General features: G+C 31.9%; 1 protein-coding gene across 2 annotated transcripts; it reads right to left on the bottom strand.

Annotated features, from left to right (window-relative positions):
• Nucleotides 1–1,711: 1,711 nt before the first annotated feature.
• LOC137827463 (RIBOSOMAL RNA PROCESSING 5) lies at nt 1,712–21,620 on the bottom strand. Of its 2 annotated transcripts, none has more exons than XM_068633616.2 (41): nt 21,353–21,620; nt 21,067–21,260; nt 20,481–20,621; nt 20,182–20,352; nt 19,749–19,848; nt 19,543–19,661; nt 19,318–19,440; nt 19,160–19,231; nt 18,297–18,389; nt 16,971–17,084; nt 16,726–16,848; nt 15,886–16,071; nt 15,694–15,768; nt 15,213–15,349; nt 13,853–13,987; nt 13,449–13,594; nt 13,294–13,359; nt 12,792–12,898; nt 11,488–11,568; nt 11,321–11,395; nt 11,134–11,235; nt 10,077–10,245; nt 9,830–9,975; nt 9,396–9,479; nt 9,197–9,294; nt 8,565–8,706; nt 8,181–8,255; nt 7,767–7,917; nt 6,696–7,317; nt 6,301–6,361; nt 5,786–5,931; nt 5,521–5,704; nt 5,196–5,294; nt 4,359–4,717; nt 4,088–4,264; nt 3,081–3,177; nt 2,848–3,003; nt 2,532–2,762; nt 2,368–2,451; nt 2,165–2,278; nt 1,712–1,970 (listed from the first exon to the last, which is right to left on the bottom strand). In XM_068633616.2, exons 1-40 carry the CDS (start codon nt 21,522–21,524, stop codon nt 2,171–2,173), a joined length of 5,721 nt encoding a protein of 1,906 aa, XP_068489717.2. In that variant the 5' UTR covers nt 21,525–21,620; the 3' UTR covers nt 1,712–1,970; nt 2,165–2,170. The 2 variants fall into 2 exon arrangements, with proteins under 2 accessions (XP_068489717.2, XP_068489716.2); XM_068633615.2 differs by having other exon boundaries at nt 1,712–2,060.
• Nucleotides 21,621–23,204: the final 1,584 nt, after the last annotated feature.

Below are 23,204 nucleotides of genomic sequence, written 5' to 3' on the forward strand. Positions count from 1 at the left end.
ATCTTAATTCAATTCGTTGCCATTGGGACAAAATTAAGTGAATAAATTTGATGTAAGTTGAACAGCACTGAATTTTTTTTTCTACAAGCACTCGTGACAAAAACAACAAAAAGTTTGTGAAACTTCTTTCATGAATAAAAAATAATTTTACAAGTTTTTATTATTATTTTCTTCTTGTTCTTCTCATACAAATACAAGTAAATAAGCATAATTTTAAAATAAGTTTTAGTTTCTACAATAAATACATTTAAAAATTAGTTATTATAATTAATTTTAAGACACATAATTTTAGTGTCTATTCAATATGTATTCTAAAAAATATAATTATATTTAAATATTTAATTAAAATGTAATTTTAATCAAAATATAAATTTGTTTCGTACTTTTCTACAGAATCAAAATTATAATAGGATTATATTTAATTATTTATTTCAGTAAAATTGGATCAAAATTCAATTAGTGGCTTTATGTGATTATGGCTATGACTTGGAAATAATTTCGTTCAATTAGACATCTTGATATTTTAGGTGTAGTTTTACTAATAATTTAAAAAACACCTCCTTGTTTCCAATTTTGTTTTATGTTTCAGGATCTTGGCAAGGAAATGGTGCAAATAACAGAAAATTGTTTCGCCATTTTCTAAACAAAATTCAACCTGAATTTTGCAAGAAATATTTTGATTTTCATGTAGCATGGTATTGGATATATACCAGTTTGAACAAAGAGGATATTGATGCTGAAAAATGAAGTTTCATGTTTCAAAGTTCAAAACCACGAAAGGAAATTAACCTAGTTTCTCATGCTCAGATGATTTTATATTAAAATTTTGATATTGTTCACTGCATTTTGTGAATGATTAACATATTACTGAAAAATTATACTTTGGTCCCTTCGGCGACATCCGATAAAATTGGAAGATAGAAATGGTTTAAATTTTTTCAATTAAAAGTTTGGATTTGGATTTCTTTTAAGATTCATTCGGTTTGTTTTTCCATTGGTACTTGAATATATGGCATATATGTTTTCAATTAAAAACTTGTGACAATTTTAGGCTGGTCAGTTGTTTTTACTGTGCTTAATCTTGAAAAAGTTTTAAATGATAGGCATTCATGTTTTATTATTTGATGGCTTGATTGAGATTGTTTGTTTGATAGTTAGATGTAAACATTCTGTTGGAATGTCTTATAAAGGTTAGTCCGGACCATATTTTTTTTTTCTGAAAAAATAAAAACTGAAAAATTACTTTGAAAAGCGCATAATATTTAGAGTAGTTACAATTTTTTTCTCACATAGTGAATATTGGCATACTATATTCAATTCATATTCTGAGCAGAAATAAATTGACGATGGGGGAAGAGAATCTCTCACCCTAGGAGCTTAATGTTTTGCCATGACACTTGACACTGACATGGAATTATGTTTACCCTATGATCAAACATACATTTTCCATGTACTTACAATAGTAATAGTAATAACACTAGATTCAATTATTTATTTACATTCTGGTTTGTTAAAAAGATTTTATGAGTAAGACAAAAGTCCGACATTTGTTATCTAAATGTGTTCTAACATACCACTTGAGTGATTTTATCCTTTTAAGATATCAGTAGCTTGTTTTAGGTTAAATAACAAGTCTTGCTCGGACGATTTGACATTTTCACTCAGATATTACCAAAATTTAAGCTTCCTACGGGGATAATTTAGAAAGTAATACTAGAGCAATAGTTAATCATTTTAATGATAAATTAATGGTTACAATGGCAAAATTTGTTTCAGCAAACACTATCCCAACCTCAGTGCTGAAGAAAGATAGTTTCTAAAACCAAAAATTACAGCCTAAATAAATGGAATAAACAGGGCAGAAGACAGAATAGAAGGACCTATATATTTCCTCTTTCACCAAAGCTGTCTTTCTCTTGGCATCATTTGTTGCATTCACAACTCACTTGGAAAACTTTCATCAATTTACACTGCAGAAAGCAGATTAGCAATTAGCAGCACTAGCAGGTATTGTTAGAATCACTCCATTTACAGAGGCAGCCAATATCAAATCCTGTTGCCTGATGATTTAGGAAAACAAGTAGTGTTTAGGTATCATGCCTTAACAAACTCAAACTGTCTTAGGAAAGCCAGTTTTAAAATTCAAAACTAAGGCAGTGGTGACCTTTTATCAAGACAGAGTAGTCTCAACATATTCCATTGCTTTCCTCTTCACAGATTCTATACGTTCATCATCACCTTGGGATTTCTCATAATCAAGATACTTTTTGAACAAGAACTGTCAATCAAGACAACAAAATCCAAATGAGTCCCAGCGTAAAAACATGAAACATCAGCAAAATTAGTAATATAGATCGGTGCACACACCTTCATCTTTTTAGGTGGGAGACTCAGACTAACAGCCCTTTCAAACAGCGCACGAATTATATCTTCGTCTTTATGTTGAATTTCCTATCAAAATAATAAACACAGGGATGTTAGGATCAAAATAATACTAATACAAAAAGAAAATGAGATAGAGAATAATATACTTGATCAAGATAAACACTCCATAAATCTGTTCTCTTTGGGTACTCCCGAAGAATTTTTTCAAACAAGGATCGCCCTCGATCTGGAACACCGGCTTTGAATTCAAGAATAGCTGTCTGAGAGAAAAATTTAATATGCTTATGTTTGGGAAGGCTTAAAGAAGCTCGATCGATGAGAGGTTGGATTTCATCCTGGTTTTGATTCAAAAGACTTTGTATACGCCTCAACCAAACCTAAAATACAGCGCAAAATAAGTTCCGAAAACATTTTTTTAACTAGACAAAAAGAGTAGTATTTTATACTTAAAAGTTACAATACTTTGCACGAATGCTTGAACTTCTTTGTCATTTTATTGAGAAGGTCATCAGCTAAATTATGCTGTTCGGTCCTCTCGAACATTCCCAACAGTGCTAGATAGACCTTTTTGGGATCATTGTATTGTAGTGCTCTTTGGAATACTTTCATTACAGCCTCCTACACAAAAACACTAATTAAGGATTCCACATTACAACTGTGAACAAGCAAAAACTGAAATTGCACGTTCTGCTCACCTCTCTAGGGTTGCCATACTTATTTTCCAAATTAAAGTATGCCTTCCAGATGTTAAGCTTTTCATTCTCTTCTCGGATATTTATGGTCATCAAAGCTCTTCAAAATTATGGATTCATGTGAGTAAAACAATGTGAAGTAAGATGACTATGGTAATATGATCTTCACATGGATGTATTCTGCCAGGTTAAAGGGGAGAAATACACTGTTTGCAAACAAAAACTTCAAAGAAAACAATCACGGAAAAACAAACTACATGATTCATGACTATTCCCCACTTTTGTGATGGATAAAAATACTAGTAAACAATTGATGTGTCTAGTCTCAAGTCGCTCTATTTCAAAATTTTACTAACAATGACAACATAGGCAGATCATCATTTAATCCATCTCATATTTAAAAGAAGCTATTTATTTAAGTGCTCAATCTTCATACTTCAGAAAGTACATAACGAGATTTACAACCTACTCTTTTTTCTATAACCAATCTATGAAGGAGGCCTTTCAAATACACAACAAATCTTATTATGTCTAAGCAGCAGCATCAAAGTTAAATGTTTAAGTAACTGTTGAAACAAATGTAACATTTAGGGTGTACCATCTTGCTGATATAGCTGCTTTGGTTGATACAACTGTTGAGTTTGAAAACTTGTCTCGACTTTTATATTTTATTTACAAAATAATTAAGAAAACATGTTGTTTTCACTTGTTTACTATTTTCAAAGTTTAGCATAGAGATAGTAAACAAAATCACCAATTCCATATAAATATTAAAACCAGAACACAAACGAGTATATAAAAACAGTCTTCGATAGAAGGTTCAATGTCTAATAGAAAATAATTGACCAAAAAGTAAACGAGAATAAACAAAAAGAGAACTGGTAAAACCCTCTTTTGATCTGCATTAGCATAGGATGTTTACGACACCCAGAAAAAGCCCAGGATTAGTCAAGTTGAATTTCATAATCATTCAAAAATCCAAACAAAAAATCATAGTTTTTCAGATATACCTTTCTGCAATAGAGCGGGCTTTCTCAACAGCAGCCATAGAAATCATGAAATCCATGTAATTTATCCAGATGAAACTGCTATTGGGAGAGCTTCTAATAAGCTTTTCAAACTCATCGGCAGTTCTAGGTATATCCTCCTCCAGTAATCTTTCCTCGGCTGCCCTTATTTGCTTCTCCCTGTACAAAAATACTTCCCCATTTTAGAGATAAAAAAGCAATAAGAAGAATAAACAAAATGAGATAACATTTTATAGAAAGCATTTATATTGACCTTTCTTCTTTTGCTTTCTTCTTTTCGTGCCTTTTATGTTTTTCCTTTATAATGACTTCTTCATTTGCATTCTCTTCACTGTGACTATTAGCATTATTTACATCAATTTGATCAAAGTCATCAAGGGAAACGTCAAGTGGTGGAATGTCTCCCCTATCTTCTGCTCGTGAAAGAATTGGGAATTGATTAATTTCATCCTCAACGTCTAAATTTGAGGTTTTAAGAAAACTATGCGTAGAAGTTATAGACTTCATAACATCTTCAAAAAGTTCATCCTTGGATGCTATTTGAAGTAATGTTCTATCCCTCATATGTGAACTCTTCATTCCCAAAGAAATTCTGTGTCTTTCTTCATCCACCTGATGATAATTACAGAAACGCAAGTAATTAGCAATTTACTTTAATACACACTGGTCAAGAAAGAAAGACTAGTTGACATGGGACAAATAAGAATTCATTATTTCACTCAATTTAATGATAATTAAGATAGAAATTAGAGTTTGAACAAGTTAACATACCATTTAGAAGTGTTGTAGTTATTCATCAACTTTGTTTATGCCTCACAAAAATTACAACTGCTTTCATTCATTATAAATTATTTTCAAGCAATTTGTGGATTTTAGGTTTGTCTGCCAGATCTACCCTAATTATGGTGCAACTTTCTGAATCGTCAATATATTTATCTGAATGCATGCAACAGGTCTCATGCAAAGCATTTGCGATTGTAAAATATAGACAGAAAAATAAAAACAAGCACATTTAACAGCTAGAAGTTATATAATCTCCTGGAAAGAACATAGAACCCAGTATATCTAAAGCTTTATATATTTGATTTACCTTTAATATTTTTGCATTTACTCTATCTCCAGGTTTATAGTTTGCTTCGATATTCTCAATCTGGTTATCATAAATTTCTGATACATGGCATAGTCCAACCTAGGAAATTGAAGAAGCATAACCAAGTGAGCTCACAGAACCAAGCTGATCACCAAGTTAATAAAAGGATAAAAGCATGAGATTAAAAAAATAACTAATATACGATGCATACACTTATAAAATGCTAAAAGCATTGATGAGATATAAACTTCATTTTTTTATAGATCATAATACTTTTTGTTACAAATAAATGGACAAGAAAAGGCTACCAAGGTTGTACAAATACCATGTTTGTGTTGTCAATTGCAATGAATAAACCAAAAGACTCAACCCGCTTAATACTGCCAGATATAATATCTCCAACGTGAAGTTTACTGAAATCAATAATATCGGATTTGGATGTATGGAGAACTGGTGATGTCTTCAGTGTAACTTCAACACGACTTGAAAGAGGCTCCACAGATATAACCCTGCCAATTTTGGCCGTAGTACATTCCCTCAAAAATGTATGATTTTAAGATGTGAACGGAAAAAATAGATTGAGTACTTACCTGCCAGTTACAAGTTTTCCAATAGGAAATTCTTTCTCGAGTTCTTCAACATATTGATTAGATAAATTGGATAGAAGAATTTTGGCATCAATCTTTCGTGAGAGAAAAATGAAGCAACCCTTTGGTGTGACAGTTTTAATATAACCCTAGCCAAAAGAAGACATAAATAAATCAAAAAGAAAAAATAGTCCAGTGAGTTCTACAAATTTAAAAAATATAAATTAGGAGACGTGAATGGAAATATGTGTGATATAAATTATAATACAGCGGGGATCACTAATTTCAAAATTATTTCTCCTCAGACATCCGTAAACAAACAATCTTTACTCATTTCCGTCAAGAGAATACTGCTGCAACAAAGCAAAAGATTTGCCTTGATTTTTCTAAAGAGAAAAATATAGTAGAGAAATGGTAGAAAAGAAAAGAAAGACAGAAGTCCTACTGAAGAAAAATGAAAACTAGAAAGTTGAAGCATTTATCTCTAAAAGGAAATAGACAAAAAAAAAAGACTATACCTTTACAATCATACCAAGGTGTAGATCCTCAATCTTCTCTACACGTTTGTCATTAGCATCCCTGAAAAATCAGCAATTGATAATGTAATGAGATGAAATATCACGTATAACAGATTCTACCATATTATTACTATAATCATTATAAAACGTGTTGGGTTCTAACATAACTAGAACACAAACCCGTTGTTTGAACAAAAGTCAACCAATGAACATAAACCCAAACAACCAATTCTAATGCAGAAAAAATAAAGTAAAATTAGCAATAAAAATTGCAGTAAAACTTGACATGTGTCCAGAATTCGGAAAGATTTACTGTATATATTAGTTGGATAAAAATAAGCGGCCCAGTCTAAAACTATTTAAAATTAATCACAAAGATCAGTACTACTACTTACACAATGCTCTGAACATCTACAGAATCTTGGGAAAGCTTCACACTGGAAGATCGCAAGGACAATTCAACATGAATGCTACCCTTTACAGTATGAATAATTTCAAGCACTACACATTTGACAAACTGCCCTTCATGATATCCAGACAATGGATCAGGCACCCATGAGTCTGCAATTTCAGTAAAATGTACTTTTCCGTATGTTCGAGGACCTACTTGAACACGCAATCCACCAACACCTGGAAATATTTTACTAACCCTTCCACCTAAAATATCTCCTTCGTGTACATATGCTGTTAAATCCTTGTCCTCGACATTATATTGTGGCTCTTCATTTGTTCTGCAAGTAAGATTTAAGAAGGGGCATAGAACCAACTGCAATACCGTCTTCTCTGAGTTGAAACTTAGTACATGACCAGAAACATGTTGCCCAACATGAAATCGCTTCTGGAAACCCTCTAGCTCACTGGGTTCAGTAGCACTATAAAGAATATATATCTGAGCTCTCACATTTCGCGATATTGTTAACGATACCCATTCCCTTTCTACTTTATATACATAACCAGCCACACATTGCCCGATTATAAACTCAAAATTTCCTGATACATCATCTATATCACTGGAACCTGAATTGAAGTACAGATAATAAATTACATAGCAGAAATATTACGATAATTTTAAAAATGAACAGACAAACTGTTGGAATAAATTTAACTAGTAGATACCGACAAAACGGATTTAAAGATTATGCTAATTTTTTCATTAGAAAACAAACATAGAAGATAAGGGAGACTGGATAAGTATATATGAAAACCAAAATACAGTTCAATCATGAGTGGGGATGAAAATATATTTACCCCTGATTCCAATAAAAATGAGACTGATAGCAATATCAATATATAATGACAAGAGCATAAATGTTTATAAAATAAGGATGTCAAAATACAAATAAAATTATTACACCTTATGAAACAAATTGTAGGTCTTAAATTTAACCCGTATTTCTGCATATATGTTTCACAAATTGCACAGTATTTATATCATTCACATCTTTGCCAGCTAGTGCTACACTAACCTGTAACCATTTCAGGTCTGACAGAAAGCTCCCACTGTGAGCCCTTCCAATTGCCATTTCTTGCATTAGGTTTTGCAACAATCCTTGCAGTCACTGTCTGTCCAATTTTGTAGCTAGAGAATGGATTTTTCAAATCATTACCATTATGTACCTGCCCACAGATAGGGCACAAAACTATTGAGAAAAATAGTAAAACAAAAATAGCACATCAGCAAGAGGGCAAGCCTCACCCCTGCAAAATTAAGGTTACTGCTATCTAAACATGGTCACAATTTACAGCTATTAAAACAGTACCAACCCTGGGTAACATGCTTACATCTGACACACTGAAAGCCCACATAGTGCTAGAAGCTGTATCAAATCTACAACTTAAAATGCTAATTTAAATCTACACCAGAAACACAGAAAGGTTACCTCTGTTATGTGAATCCTGCCATGTCGACCAAACCCAAACTTAACTTTCAGTTCAAACATATTGATATCAGTAATCTACACAACAATGTCATAACAAAAGAACATTCGTAATTGTCAGAAAAACAAAAAGTAGTAGTATTCAGATATAATAAGAGCGTAATGGAGAAATAGTAGAAAATATTCAGTATATAAAAGTTGGAAAATGTTAGCAAGCTATAAGAATGGTACACTTTTCTAGTAAAAAGAAAAATAATAGCCAATGCGAATCACATGCATAATAAAGAAGCTTATGACAGTCCGTATGTATAAGCTTGCTTGTAGAACACACTGAAAACCATCAAATACATACATACATTTTGAAAACAAAACGATAAACCCACATACCTCTGCCTCAACCAGAGTTCCCACTTTATAGCTAGACTTCTTGGATCTTTTAGAACTAGCTGTCTCATTTACCTCATTTAGAAGTAAAAGCAACCTTCCCGATGTTTCTGGGCTTGGAAGAGCCATAACAGTTGCAGTAACACTGACCAAGTAAAACATGAATGCAATGTGTTATGGGAAAACCAGGAAAAAATTCTCCTACCAAATAATACAAGATGGAAACTAACATAGAAGGCAAGGAGTTAGAAAGTCAGCTTAAATTTAATCATCCTAACATGCCTTAGTTGTAACCTCTATGGAGGTTGCCTAAATTACAATCTTGAGGTTGGTGGTTTAGCCCCACATTGACTATAAATATGGCTAAAATAAAGGTTATAAACCTTGGACATTTCTCATTTTTACAAGAGAGCTTTCATGGTTCATGAGCCTTTCCTTGTATCTCAAAGAAAAAGAGCATTCAACCACAAAACCTTTTCAGGAAGACCAATGTAATAAGAGGAATTGATGTCTAGGAATTGATGGCTCATAATAGTCATTCTTCAGAATATGGCTCTAAAAAACATTGATGTACCCACTTTATCATCAAATGAGAAACTAAATTAAAAAATTTAATCACTAATTTTTGTGCACACCTCTGCCCATTTTGGTATTTATGAGGAAACCTTTGAGTGTTATAGTCCGATATAGATGCATATCCTACCAAGTAATCATTTTCTGGAATTGATACAACCTGCTTTGCAAAGAATAAATTCAGTAAAATATGTTAATATGCATGAACAAATTTTATCAGAAAATAGCCAATGGTGAAAGAACAATAATATCAATACTTGCCATGTAATTTTCTTTCACAATTTCCACTACTGCCTTCACCGTCTGATGCAATACCAACTCCTTGGATGGCTCCCTTCTACGTTTCTAGAATAAACGAGATATTTCATTCATTTGGTCAAAATAAAGAAATAATATTGGAACATCATGCACAAGGCTGCCCTTCTCAAGACAAAATTGAATGCTGATTATGGAACCTTGATCATATCAAGAAAGAAAAAATCTGAACTATTTTCCTTTCATTTAAAAAGGGAATGTTTATTGGAGAGAAGAAAGAAATAGTGTAACCAAATATTTTCATTTATAAATAGTAATTACATAAAAATGCTTCCATAGCATGACAGCATATAACTTGTATCAAAAAAATTACTCAAGTTTTTCTCTGCCCTTTGGGACCAAAATGTGAACATGGATGAGGTGCAGGATAAAATGATTACCTTCTTGTCGGTACGACTTCTGGAACTTTCTTTAGAACTATTAAAGAACTCTGGTTTTAGAGTTAAATCAACAAGGCGTTCTGCCTTTGCAACATCAAGAACCAATGCTTCCACTTCTGACCCACTCTCCAAAACAGTTCCAGCCACTAAGGAATAATACAGAGAGAGGTGGAATTTGCAATTGAGTAAGAATCACTCAAACATATTAGTTAGAAACTAAGTAAGAAGTCGAGAAGAGAAAACATACACTGATAATTGGTAATAAAACCAAAAACGTCATTATGCTCTTCAAAGCTTAGAACAAGTCCAACATCCGCAACATCCTTAACTTTCCCTTTTGCAACCGCACCAATGTTAAATCCTTCAAGCCACTTCAAATCAGATGCACCAGAGTCCAAATTTTGAATATTCGCAATCTAATTCAAAGATGCACAAAAGATTAGAAGCAATTGAAAAGAGACATGACGTAAAAATAATTACTATTTTGTATTTCCCAAGATTTAATTAAAAAAGGAGATGCAAATAAAAATTTGCAGATATGGTTTATTAAAACTTCATTCCCTGATCTAGTTACATAACAGAGTTCTATATCATTTTCTAATCAGATATCTACTTCTCAATTAAAAAAAAAAAAAAAAAAAACTGGACCGCTAGTATGTCAACAAGGCCTAATATTTTACTCAGCACTGGTAACAGCATAAGAATAGATGTCTTTGAGTTAGCATGGAAAAAATAAACAATCTAACATGTAGAATTAGGGACATAAATTGTTTAGGTAGGGTTAAATCTAGTACAATTTTCCTCCCAATCCAATTAAACATAATTGGGTAGGATATTACCTTTTTATATTTAGCAACCCAGATGATTGGGTTGATAAATCTCAACAGTAATTCTCAAAATATTGAATAAAATCTAAACAGTAATCATAAAATAAACGCCATTACTTTGAATAATCTAAATGGTCTAGGTAGGAAGAGAAACACAATTTCACAGTAATAACATGTATAATATGTAGCATCTACGTACAGTTATCATAGAACATTATTCCTACAATTAAAAATCAAACTTTTTTTGTATAGTAGAAACAGATCAATATTATACATTTATCATTTAGTTGAGTTGTGTTCATTGGGTTTGAAACTCAAGAACGTGGTTCTCAACCCAATTCTAATTGGATGCAATAAAAGGAAACCCAACTTACAAAAACGTTTCGGTGCATAGGGATTTGTGGGTTCAGAGCACCAAATTACACCCATAAAACTACGGGTCAGTAATATTAAGAGTTAATTGACAATTGTTCATACCTTTTCATCCATGAGAAAGTACTCCTGAATAAATGATGCATCAGTTGAAGAACAATCTGTCTGCTTTAGAGAGAGTGTTACTCTACCAGTTTCACTACTAACCTGATGTTTATAAAAAAGAATTACACTGTTTTAGCCAGCACTAAGCTTTCAAAAAATTCACATTTACAACCTTCAACATACTAACATTGGATATGTTGCTGCGAACTGATTGACCAATGTAATAGGCTTCCAAAATATTGGCTTTCTGGTCTTCTACAGCCTATACAAACCAATAGAATGAGGTCCAAGTTATCATGTGCGTAAGATATAGTGAGATGTGTAAAAGAAAAAGAAAGGATAGACCCGAAATACCTTATTTCTTGGAGCAAAGCCAGTTAAATGACCAAGGAAACGAACAAAGCAGCCAGACTCAATTATGTTACATATATAACCCTGCTCCATGCACAATTTATAGAGTAAAGAACAGAAACTTTGCAGCATGTCAACGACAAAAAAGTAACATGTTAAAAAGTTGTGACTTTCAAAAACGTGCTGGAAGCAATTCATATATGTTCCACAAGGTTGAAAAACATGTGTTCCTACACTCCACTGATGTGTGTGAGTATCTAAGTAATTGACATACAACTAAACATAAACAAGGGCTAATAAAGCAGCTTTATAGAAGCTATACAACAAAAGATAATTATTACTAAACACTCTCCCTCAAGTTGGAGCAAATAAATTGTATGTGCCAAGCATTGAACATTTAAACAGAACTTCAGGTCTTCTAATGATTTAGTAAAAAAATACTTCAAGTTGATTTCTCTATTGAGCTATGTAGAAATTGTAAAAGTTAGCAAAATAATGTGAGCCCTTCTCACAAAAGAACAGCGTTTTAAAATGTGGTTTCCACAGATAGCCACAGCACAGCACATGGCTGGAAATCGAGCTCCATACATTGAGCATTATTCTCTACTGATCCCATAATAACCTTTTACTACAGTTTCAATGTGGTGATGGTGGGTATTCCAGAGATGGAAAAAACAGGGGCTAAAACAGAGCCAAGAGTGGCCATAGCAGTCCCTGTGAGAAAAAATATGGGAAGTTCATGTACAAGCCAGCCAACCAACCAAGCTAAGTACAATTGTACAGGAAGATGATGCTTGAAACAGACCAAGGAAGCTCTCGCAAGACCTGTGGTGACATTGCAATGGCGGCATATTGACATGTTATATGCATATGTGTGACAGGACAGATTGTAATATTGACACATGAGAATATGTGGGCAAGAGTTTGGATGTGAAACCACTTGGGTTAGGTTGTGCTTGACAAGGTGAACCATCCCTAAGTCTTCAGGAAGGAATAGTATTCCAACAACAGCAGTTTCCAACGATACGACAGTGACTGGAGGGAGGACAGGGATCACTCTGCTACCAAGTTGAAGGTTATAGATTGAAAAACAGACTGTTCCTACACTCCTCCGAAGTTTGTGTGTGTAAAAATATATATAGTTATATATACATACACATATATACATATATATATTGAGAGAGAGAGAGAGAGAGATTTGAGTAATCGACAATACAACTTTCAGAAATCGTAAATAAGGGCTGCTGCCTATGACATACTAAGTATAACAAAAACAGTTTTATTATTCAATAGACATCAGCACTTACATTCACAACAGAGTTAGGCTGAATCTGATTGATATCTGAAGGAATCTGCTGAGCGTGTTTAACAAGAGAGCTTTTGGCAGACAGAATCAAATTGCTTCCCTTAACATCTACATTGAAATGAAACATTTAATTAGTAAATGTAGGCTTATAATGAAAGTTATCAACTTGATAAATGACACGAAAAAGAAAAATACATAACAATAAGAGTACCATTCATATCTAAGGAATAACATTAAAAAGGATGCTAAAGTTTCTGTTTCAAACACAACACAAAGGCAATAAAATTATGAATATTTTTATGTTACGATGTAAAAAATTGACCTCTTATTTCTTTGATACTTTACGTAAAGTACAATTATAAACAAAAACATAATAGTTTTACTTATAGTAGTAAACTAAAAGGCAGAATCATCAACAATTCCTGCTTAATAGTTTTGCACAGGCATCAACTTGGTCATGACATGGGATACAACATTCTATGTCCTCAACATCATAACAGTACCTAGAACCAACAATTGATCAAATTTATATCCAGGTTTCAATAGTTTGTTCATCAGAATAGCTTGCCCTACAGAAAAAAGAAGCTAGAATTAGCAATTATATTAAGAGTGAGCAGAAAATGGAAAAGCCTTTACCAAACCATATGGGAATTTTTACCATGATGATCTGCCAAGTGCTCCATGGATATTGTACCCCCTGAGAAACTACTTGCATTGACACGAACAACTATATTAACGGATGTAATTCTGTCAACAACTCCTGAAACAAGGCTGCCCAAGGTAACCATAACATCTTCAGATACCCTGTCATTTTAATTCACATTGGATTAGCATAAGTAAAACACCAGCAGTGTGACTGCCTGTACCTTCTACAAAAATCACTAAAGTCAGCAGATAGCTTCTCATAAAACATGACAGAAGTCAAACTACTTTTTTTTATAATTGGAAGTATATGATCCTCTCAAAAATAAAACAGTCTGATGATCAATTACACACTTGAAAAATTTAGTAGACATTTCCAGATGCAGGATCCCAACAAGCAGAAAGAGGAAAAATGCAAACCTTGAGGCCTTTATCATGAAACTAAGAATGATCCTCCGTGAAGCAGGAATGGAACTTATGACCCGGCATTTGACAACTTGTCCAACATTGTACACAGTACCTGGATCAGCACCTGGCTCTAATCCAAGTTCAAATCTGCTCTTACATCAAATCAGAACAATGAATATATTACATAATATAGGTCCTTTGAGAAAATAACACCAATATCGACATCACAGTGAAAATTTATTAAATAATATAGTCAGTAGTTTTTCCAAGAGCCCACTACATAATCATAGGAAGGCAATATACAACCAAAAAATAAAATACTGCAATTAGAGACTTGTTCAAATTTCAAATTGGTCCAACCAAGTTAGCAAGAAACTCAAAGATAATATGAAAGTTTGGATCAGTTGATAAAATGAAAGTAGTTAAAGCCAAATGACAGAAACAAAAAACAATGGATTGGCAAGTAAATAATTGGGGGGCTCCAGCAGAGTCACAAATAGTCATTATTCTAGGGTAGTATGCGCACAAGCTATAAACTTATGACCAATATATTTATAATTAACAATAAAATGTCTCAGGTTTTAAGAAAATTATACAAGTAAATAAAAGAAAAGGTCATCTAAACAAACAAAATTAAAAATTCGTCCATATTTTTTTTAAATCAGGAGACATCAAACATTCAATAAAATTTGAGGTTCAGTGTAGCACAAAGAAAAGAACAGATTGGGGGTTCATTATTCAAACATCAAAGATGAGTGTTGAAAATGGAGGGTGGATGGCATTTGATATACTGCCCAAGATGAGTGGGTCTCACAAAGTTAAGTATTATTATTTTACAATTTACATTCTGAAAAGGGGGAGCATAATCTCAACATTGACCTTTAAAGGCCCCAAAAACAATAGCTTCCATGACCTTTATTGAAAAAACCGCTATTATGGTGCTGCTAAAGCAAACTATTGATAACTAACAATAACACATACAGAATATCCAATTTAAACATCAACATGGTTGAAAATTAAACAGTAAAACATCTTTGAAAACCATATGAAATATTGAAAAGCATGGTTAGTAAAGAGAAGAAAAATTATATAGCAGAAAAATATATTTTTAAACCCTGTGCAATGCCAAAACACACTTACTTTGATAGAACTTTTTTTGCTCACAAAAGGACTTCTATATATAATTTTATCTTGTGAGGAAGCAAAATGCTTCAAACATAAAATCTCATGTTATATCAATGACACAGGAATGAAGAAATTAGTCAAAGACTAAATGCTGAAATAATGAAGATGAAATTTCAAATACTACTAAGCAACTATGAACATAACTGACTGTGATTATGATACAAGTATATACAAATATGAGACTTGCCTAGGAGCATATCCGTGCACCCCATTGTAAAACCGTACAAAGCATCCATTAACTTCAATCTTTGTTATCCATCCATGGGTTATCAAACCATCAGTTGCATCAACATATGAACTAATAATCCCAAGTTTCGATTTCACCTGTAAAAATAACATATATTTGATTCAAAATTGAATAGAGAACTAGTCATTTAGGTTCTGCGGGGAGATATTAATAAATGCTGCCAAAATCTCTTCTCCATTGAGAACAATGCATGGGCAAACAAGCATATTGATAGGTGTAAACAGAAAAGGGAAGCTTTTGCATCACTTCCTCCAAACCCCCACCCCACCCCACCCACTGTTGCCTCAACAAATGCTGCTCTGAATATTTCATGAACTAAAGGCTGTTATAATAGGAAAAACAGAATCTAAAGTTTATGGAAATTACTATAATATCATTGAGATTGAATAAACTGGAGAAGAGTTAACATGTAGAAACATACGAGGGTTTTCTTGTGTGTAACTGTCACTCTCTTTGACTTGCAACCAAGCACACGGAAAATCAATTCAGCTCCCACCTGTAACATAATTCAAGCAAAAACTTCAGCCACGGAATGTAAAAACTGCCCCACCACAGGGATGCAACTGACAATACTGAAAATAATAAGAACAAGCATGCTTAGCAAGAATACAACCTTGAATTTTTTTCCAGGCTTTGAAATTTCCAATTCAGACATATGTCGAAGGGGACAAAGAGCCTTCACACCACCTGGAATTTGCACTATAGCACCAAAGCTGTCAACTGAAAGAATCTTAGCCTTCAACACCATGCCTGGCTTGACATCAGAATGAGTAAACACTTCCTCTTCCAAAGCACTAGCCTGCATGATATGAAATCATGAAGATGATTAAATGAAAACCACTTACTAACTATTAATTCAACATTATTCCATGTGCCATCAAATTTAATATGTTTACACATTAATTCATTATACATAGAAACAACATAGTAGCTCAGTTTATGAATCAAAATTATTATTTTTTCTTTTCCAAAAAAAAATGGGTAACAAATATAATCCCTTTGCATATTCAAGAAAATGTTTAACAATGATAGACATTATAAAAAATATATTGAATATAAAAAAAAACTAAATTATATTGCTTCTACTCTGAAAAGGTTATCACATTCAAACACTCTGAACAAATCTACCTAAGTATTTTCAAATTCAACAGAAAATTGATGTGCAGATACAAAGCACAGTTGACTAAATGATATAAGTGTATCACAACTGGACCCTAGCCAGTATAAACCATAGCTGGTCACCTAACAAGTAAATCATAAAAAGATAAAGCTCCAACTTAACTTCATTTTATAATAATACATGTGAAACACAGTCTTTGTATCCCATTCTCCAAACAAAATTACTAAAATAAAAAGTATATGATTCAAGTGTACCAACAAAAAAGGTAATGTAATCATTCAATTACAAATGTTTATCATCTTTTTGAAAATTAAATGTTAGTGCAATGACAACCTTCAAAACTCCTGTTGCGATTCCTTCCAAATATCTTAACCCAAGAATCCGAACTCGAACATGATTTCCTTCCTTGAACTTCTTCTCAAGTTTTTGGATCTCCTCTTCGGCAATATCAGATATCTGTCAACAATAATTTCAAAGATCTTTTACATTTTTCCTTGGTCATGTAATGCTTGTTATTATTGTAATGTAGTCATACTGTAAAACTCTGCATCATTAAAACTTATGCAGACCCTACTTACACTGACAAAAGCTGGAGTTGGCTCCGGAATTGATGGAACTTCAAGCAATAGTCCTGATCCTTTATCCACCCTTACAACTTTTGAGTCATCATATATATCTCCAATTTTAACATTCTGCACAATAAAGTCAGTTCATCAGTCTACAAAATGGAACAATGATTACCAACTTTAAAAAAACAGACTACCAACATCAAACACCAGGAAAGAGAGAAAAGGAGAGATGTTACAATGCAGAAATAAATTATTTCTCAAATCCTAAATTTAAAATACTATAGCACCTTACTCAAAGACCAGTAAATAAAGCTTCACATCAACTTCAATCCCCAGAAACAACACGCATAGTATTTTACATCAGTGATAACCCAACTTCTATTATCATCAAGGCACTCTGTAAGAATAACAGATGCAAACTACTTATAATTTATTGGAATTCCTAAATTTATATGATTACTCAAATCACTATATCAGTAAGATTCAACCATTTTTAAAAAGGCTGGTTCTTTCTATGTAAATTTCCCAGCATTCTTTCACACTTCCCCAGACATAACAGAAAGTGTAGAGATTTCACGGCTATGCAACACATGCATATACAATGAGGTAAACAATTCATTGATTAATGAGAAACAACACTATAATAGTAGAGATCACTTGAAGTCATCTTCCCTTTTATTATAGAAATTATTTTAGGATTACTTTTGTAGGAAATCTCATATCACATAGAGATTAGGTCAATTTATGATATATAAGTGGTAGCAAATTTCATCTTACAAGCCAGTTTTGTGAGATTAAATTAGTCTTAAATTCACTTTTTAATATGGTATCAAAGTCTATCCTAACAAAGTTGGTTGAGTTTATCGTGTCACTCGCTATTGGACCTCCCACAAATATCAAGTCTCACGCACAAGATACAATACATTGACTTGAGAGAGGAGGGGTTAGAAATCTCACATTGACTTGAGATAAGTTCAATTTACAATATACAATATATAAATGGTGGCAAACCTCGCTTTACACACTGGTTTTGTAAGGTTAAAATTAGACTTAAACTCACTTTCTAATAATTTCAAATGCATTACCAATTAGTGCATAAAATTCCTACCAATAATATTAAAATTTTAAAACATTTTCAATTTTTTCGTGATGAGTATTGAAGTTAATCTAAACATGCTTTAATCAGGATATTAATTATGGACACCACAAAAATAAGAAATAGATCATTTAAGAACATTGAAGGCCAATTGGTTAGAAAGAGAAGGGAAAACAGTTAAGGAATCCATTCCATGGAATGAAATATCCCATCAACAATATATAAGCTACAATACTTACAGAAGGAGGGGCTCTGTTCAGAACAAGATATGGATTTAGCGTCAAACCAACAGATCTACTTGATGGATCAATAAATAATACTCGAGAAACAACCTATATTACATAAAAAGGAACTTAGAAAATAGAAAAAGTAACTTTAAAAAGTGGTAATCAGTTTGGCAGAACAAAAGACAACATCAACTGAAAAACACACCAACCATATCTCAAACCCAGTGTGAATATCCATCAAGAGAAATAAGTAAATATGAAGACAATAAATAACACAATAAACATGACGATGCATTATGAATTTATAAGTGCAATCCGAAATCCAATTATATCAAATAACAAAAAATACACAACCATTGTTTTTATGGAGGAGTTGAGTAGAAAATAAAAAATAAATTCTTTTGATAGAAAAAATAACAGCCATAAAAGAACTTGTGAAATGCACATATCAATCCACTTGTATTATTGTAGTTACAAAAAATTACACTTAAATTTGAAAGCCATATCAGTTGAAGAAGAGTAGAAGAAAAGACTAAAGAGCTTTAATCTGCAAGCAGCTTCTAATGCATTGCTTGTACTATAATATGGATCAAATTCCTCATCATTTTACTGCTTAAATGTTGTCTCTCTGAAACGACAGAGGAACCAAAAAAGCAAATGCTACCTATTAGCAGAAAGCCAAACAAGGCATCAAAATGTTTTTTTTCATTCAAATATTAGATCACACCAACACAATACATACATGAAAAATCTTGCACTAAATAACTGGTGTAAATATACCGCAGGAGCTTGAAATGAAAGTATTTCACTGTGTCAGGAAACAACAGGAATACAACTCATAAATGTTGCATGCAAAATATAAAATTCAAAAGTACCTTAAGAGATTCACTGTATTTATCCTTCCAGTTTGTTCCAGGATAAATATTTTGCAAATGAAACAGATCAACCTGCAATGAAATTAATCTTAATATTAATATTGTGAGGGCAATGGCTGTGCCAAGATGATCAATTCACACTTACAGGATACACTTACAGTTCCAGTGAAGTATGTGAGAAATGATAACATAACACCATTCTCAAGGATTGACTTCACCCGGGCATTTACCATCATTCCTGGAACTAGAAGATCAATTGATAAACCTCTGAGATCCTTGGTCTGTATCAAATGCATAAAGAAAATAACCAATCAGAAGGGAAAGTGAGAATCATTAAAATTAGGTACCAAAAAGACAATAGAATGATCACAGAGAAACCATACCAAACTTTTGGATATTGTATCAGGGTCAGAACTCAAGTAAACCACTTTTCGAACTTTATCAATGCTCCTAACCAAACCCTGAAGAAGTTTCCCAATTTTTACTTCACCACCCGGGCCTTCTGCATGAGGAAGAAAACCATAAAGTGAGTTTGGTTCGGTCATGCCAGAAAAAATTATAAAATTCACAGCAGTTGACTTTATTTTACCAGTAGAGCTGTCTTTTGGTAGGAATCCCATGAAAGAAGACACACCAAAATGAAGAATGTAACCATGATCTTCAATGCTATTAACATATGCAGCCAGGACCTGAATATACGTTGTGTATAAAAAAAATCAAAAGCTCCATATCATATTCCATAATCCCTATTACTCTCAAAGGCCTCTGAATATAGTGAATGGATAAAAAACCACAACAGGCTATGGACCAAAATAGCATAATAAAATGAATATAATAAGAACTAATTTTCTTTTTTATTGTAACACTGCCCGGACACACGGACACGCCATTTAAGAGGCGTATCCGAGCTTTATAGGTCATAATTGAAAATATCTTAAAAATCAAAGGAGGAAACTAAATCCTAGTCTAGATGAATGATGTACAAAAGTTACACATAGTTTCCTAATAAAACAATGACATACCATGCCTTCCTGAACAACATCCAAGTTGTAGTTCTTGTGCAACAATGAAAGACGCAACGAAAGCCAAATTTTCCTTCTTCCTCTCTCTTTATTGTCATCATCCAATCTCAGTACAACACAAGAAACCAGTTGCCCAACATTAAATACCCCAGTAAGGAAATTTTCCCCAACCTGATGCAAACAAACAAGAAAGAACAATAAAGTTAAAATATAGTAATAAAAAAACTTATGCTGAAGAGTGAAGATATGTGTAAGAGGAGGAAGAACAATCAGAATTTTACAAAAAGCTTATTGCACACCTCAATCGCATCATCAAAAATAGGATCCACTGCATCTGCTGAGTGAACTAAACCACGTAAACCCCCGGGTAAACTAACTACGAGATCTTTTTCGTTTACTTCAGCAACAACTCCCCAAAGCTTCATTCCAGGAGTTATATTCTGACATACATGTGAGACAAAAAGTTAAAGCACCGCACACAGAAAAAGCAAAAGGAATCCATCGGGTATGATCTCTATAAGCAAATAATAAAATGTAATAATTCGAGACTAAATGCATATTGTAACACTGATTTGAACATTCCGGTTGTAAATTTTAAAAGAAAAACAGTTAATTGAATTCATCATTCAATGCAGATACAATATCAACAAAACTTTCAACCACCAACTAAAAAAGCTCAAATTTCTATGTAATTATCATATTAAACCAGTATATTGCAGATCACTATAACTAATCTTTACATGGAATTACAAAGTAAAATAGAAAGCAAAAAACACAACATGCAAAAACAACAAGCAAGGTAGTTAGTAACATTCCCACTCCTAAAAGTTATCTTCGTGTAATTAACAATCTGCCTCTTCCATCCTACAAAATGCTGCATGTTACCTTGAGAGTAATTTTATTCACGCGCCTTGGCAACTTTCCGGTGATACCCTCACCAGAAAGCGAGCCCCAATCATCTACAGCCTCATTACTTTTAATCAAAGCCTTTCTTCTCTTATTCTTCTTCGTCTTTCTCGAGTGATTCTCGCCACCAAACTCATCATAATCATTCCTTGGATTTGCAAAAACTTCTCCACCTACATGAAACACATTCAATACAAACCAAATTCAGATTAAAAATGAATACTCAGTAGAAAAATATGGAATACGGAGAGTGATTGAGTGCAACCTCGAGGGAAATCGGGAACCTCGTCTTCTAGCTGCAAAGGGAGTTTTTCCGACTTAGTTGCGGCGGCGTCGTTTTGCTTCTTTTCCTTCCGTTTGAAAATTTTCTTTGAGGCTTTGTCGATTTTTGGTTTGTCACCTGAGACCTTCATCTGCGTTCGTTTGGGCGGTGCCATGTGGAAACGTTTCTTGGCAGAGAAGAAGAAACAGGGTTTAGAAGAAAGGGTTTTAGGTTGAGAAGTGCTAAGAAAAATAAGAACTTGTTTCGACACAAGTTGGGCCTGAATACAACGGGATACAAAATATTTATATGCACCCCCTACCTTAATAGGAGACTACCTTTTATAACTCTTCAAGTATTACGTAAAAGCTCTTCGACTTAACTTTTTTTTTTTTTTTCAATAAAGAACACTTATATTATATTTCATTCTGTTGTTATCTTAGAGGAAATATAAGATATTATTTTTTTGTTAATAAATATAATATTTTTACTATATTTGTAAAATAATTAAGACAAAAATTGTCTATCTATATTTTTTATTATTTATAATAGAATTATTTATGAAAAACTGATTAATGTTTTAAAATTCAAAATTATTAAATACTAATAAAAAATATGTTTATTCACATTTTTATTATATTATATATATATATATATATAATTTTATTATTTTGATAAGTAATTAATTAAAAAATAAAAAATAATTTAATTTAATATATATATCGTTTTATAAAAATAGAATTAAAAATCATATAATTGTTATTTTAAAAAAGATAAATCATTCTGAAATAAATAAATAAAATTATTTAATTATTAACCTCGTATGACTAATTGTACTATAATAAAACAAAAATAATTTTGGAATTTTTTATTTAAATAAGTGTTTTCATTAGATTGATTATATATACTACAAAAAAAAAATTGTTAAAAATGTTTACATTTTTAAAAAAAATATATTAAATTTATTAATTCTAATTTGGATAATTAATAAAAATAATAATATTCTTACTCAAATATTATTAGTAATTAATAAAAAAATCATCTTTAATTGATATATATATATATATATTACTAATTGTTATATTCTATATTTGTTAGAAACAAATTAATCCATCAATAATTAAATGAAAACATTGAATATATATTTTGGGTACGAAATCATTTAAATATTTTATTTACTCACATAGTCTAAAAAAGTTTTTAAAAAATGACAAGTTTTAAATTAATTATTAAATTATAGTTAAAATGCTAGAAGGGACAAGCTAACATTAAGAAAATATCTATCTTATTTTAGGAGTAGATAAAATTTTAATTATAAATAATTATTTTATCTATTTTATGAGGTAATTAAATTTAATTATTTTAAAATTTCGATATACTAAGATTGTAGATAATTATTTTATCTTTAGGAATTCATTATATTTGAGATGTAGATATATTATCTTAGGTTTAAGTTACACTTCAAGATCTTATCATATTTTGTATTATGATCCATGGGAATTGTAAATACTTTATTTTATCATATTATTTCGCCCTAGGATTTAATTCATTCTAAAATTCTTGATCACCTTAAAAAGCATTTATTTTGATTTTGATTTTGTTTTATTCTATATCAATCTCAAAATTTCAAAAAGCTCCAAAATGATTTCAATTGCTTGAACTAACTTGAACACATTTTACTAAAATAAAGCTTGGATATGCAATATCTTAATTTTATTCTGTAGATTATTTGTTTATAAAAAAAAATAATTGCTAATTTATTAGTTGCTAAAATATAATGTCACGTACAATGGCACTTAAAATAACATTTCATTCAATTAAGTTATATTATCAAATTAAATAAGTATGAAAATAC

This window comes from Phaseolus vulgaris, chromosome 7 (genome assembly GCF_051622355.1).
Source record: "Phaseolus vulgaris cultivar YP4 chromosome 7, ASM5162235v1, whole genome shotgun sequence".
Classification (NCBI taxonomy): domain Eukaryota; kingdom Viridiplantae; phylum Streptophyta; class Magnoliopsida; order Fabales; family Fabaceae; genus Phaseolus; species Phaseolus vulgaris.

Bases quoted from the DNA above. Each gene is read 5' to 3' on its own strand.
- LOC137827463 (XM_068633616.2), bottom strand. From the start codon at position 21,524: ATGGCACCGCCCAAACGAACGCAGATGAAGGTCTCAGGTGACAAACCA. The intron at 12,899-13,293 runs GTACTGTTATGA...ATTTCAATGTAG, and splicing joins TGATCAATTGTTGGTTCTAG to ATGTTAAGGGAAGCAATTTG. The intron at 7,918-8,180 runs GTAACCTTTCTG...ATCTGTGGGCAG, and splicing joins GCAGGATTCACATAACAGAG to GTACATAATGGTAATGATTT.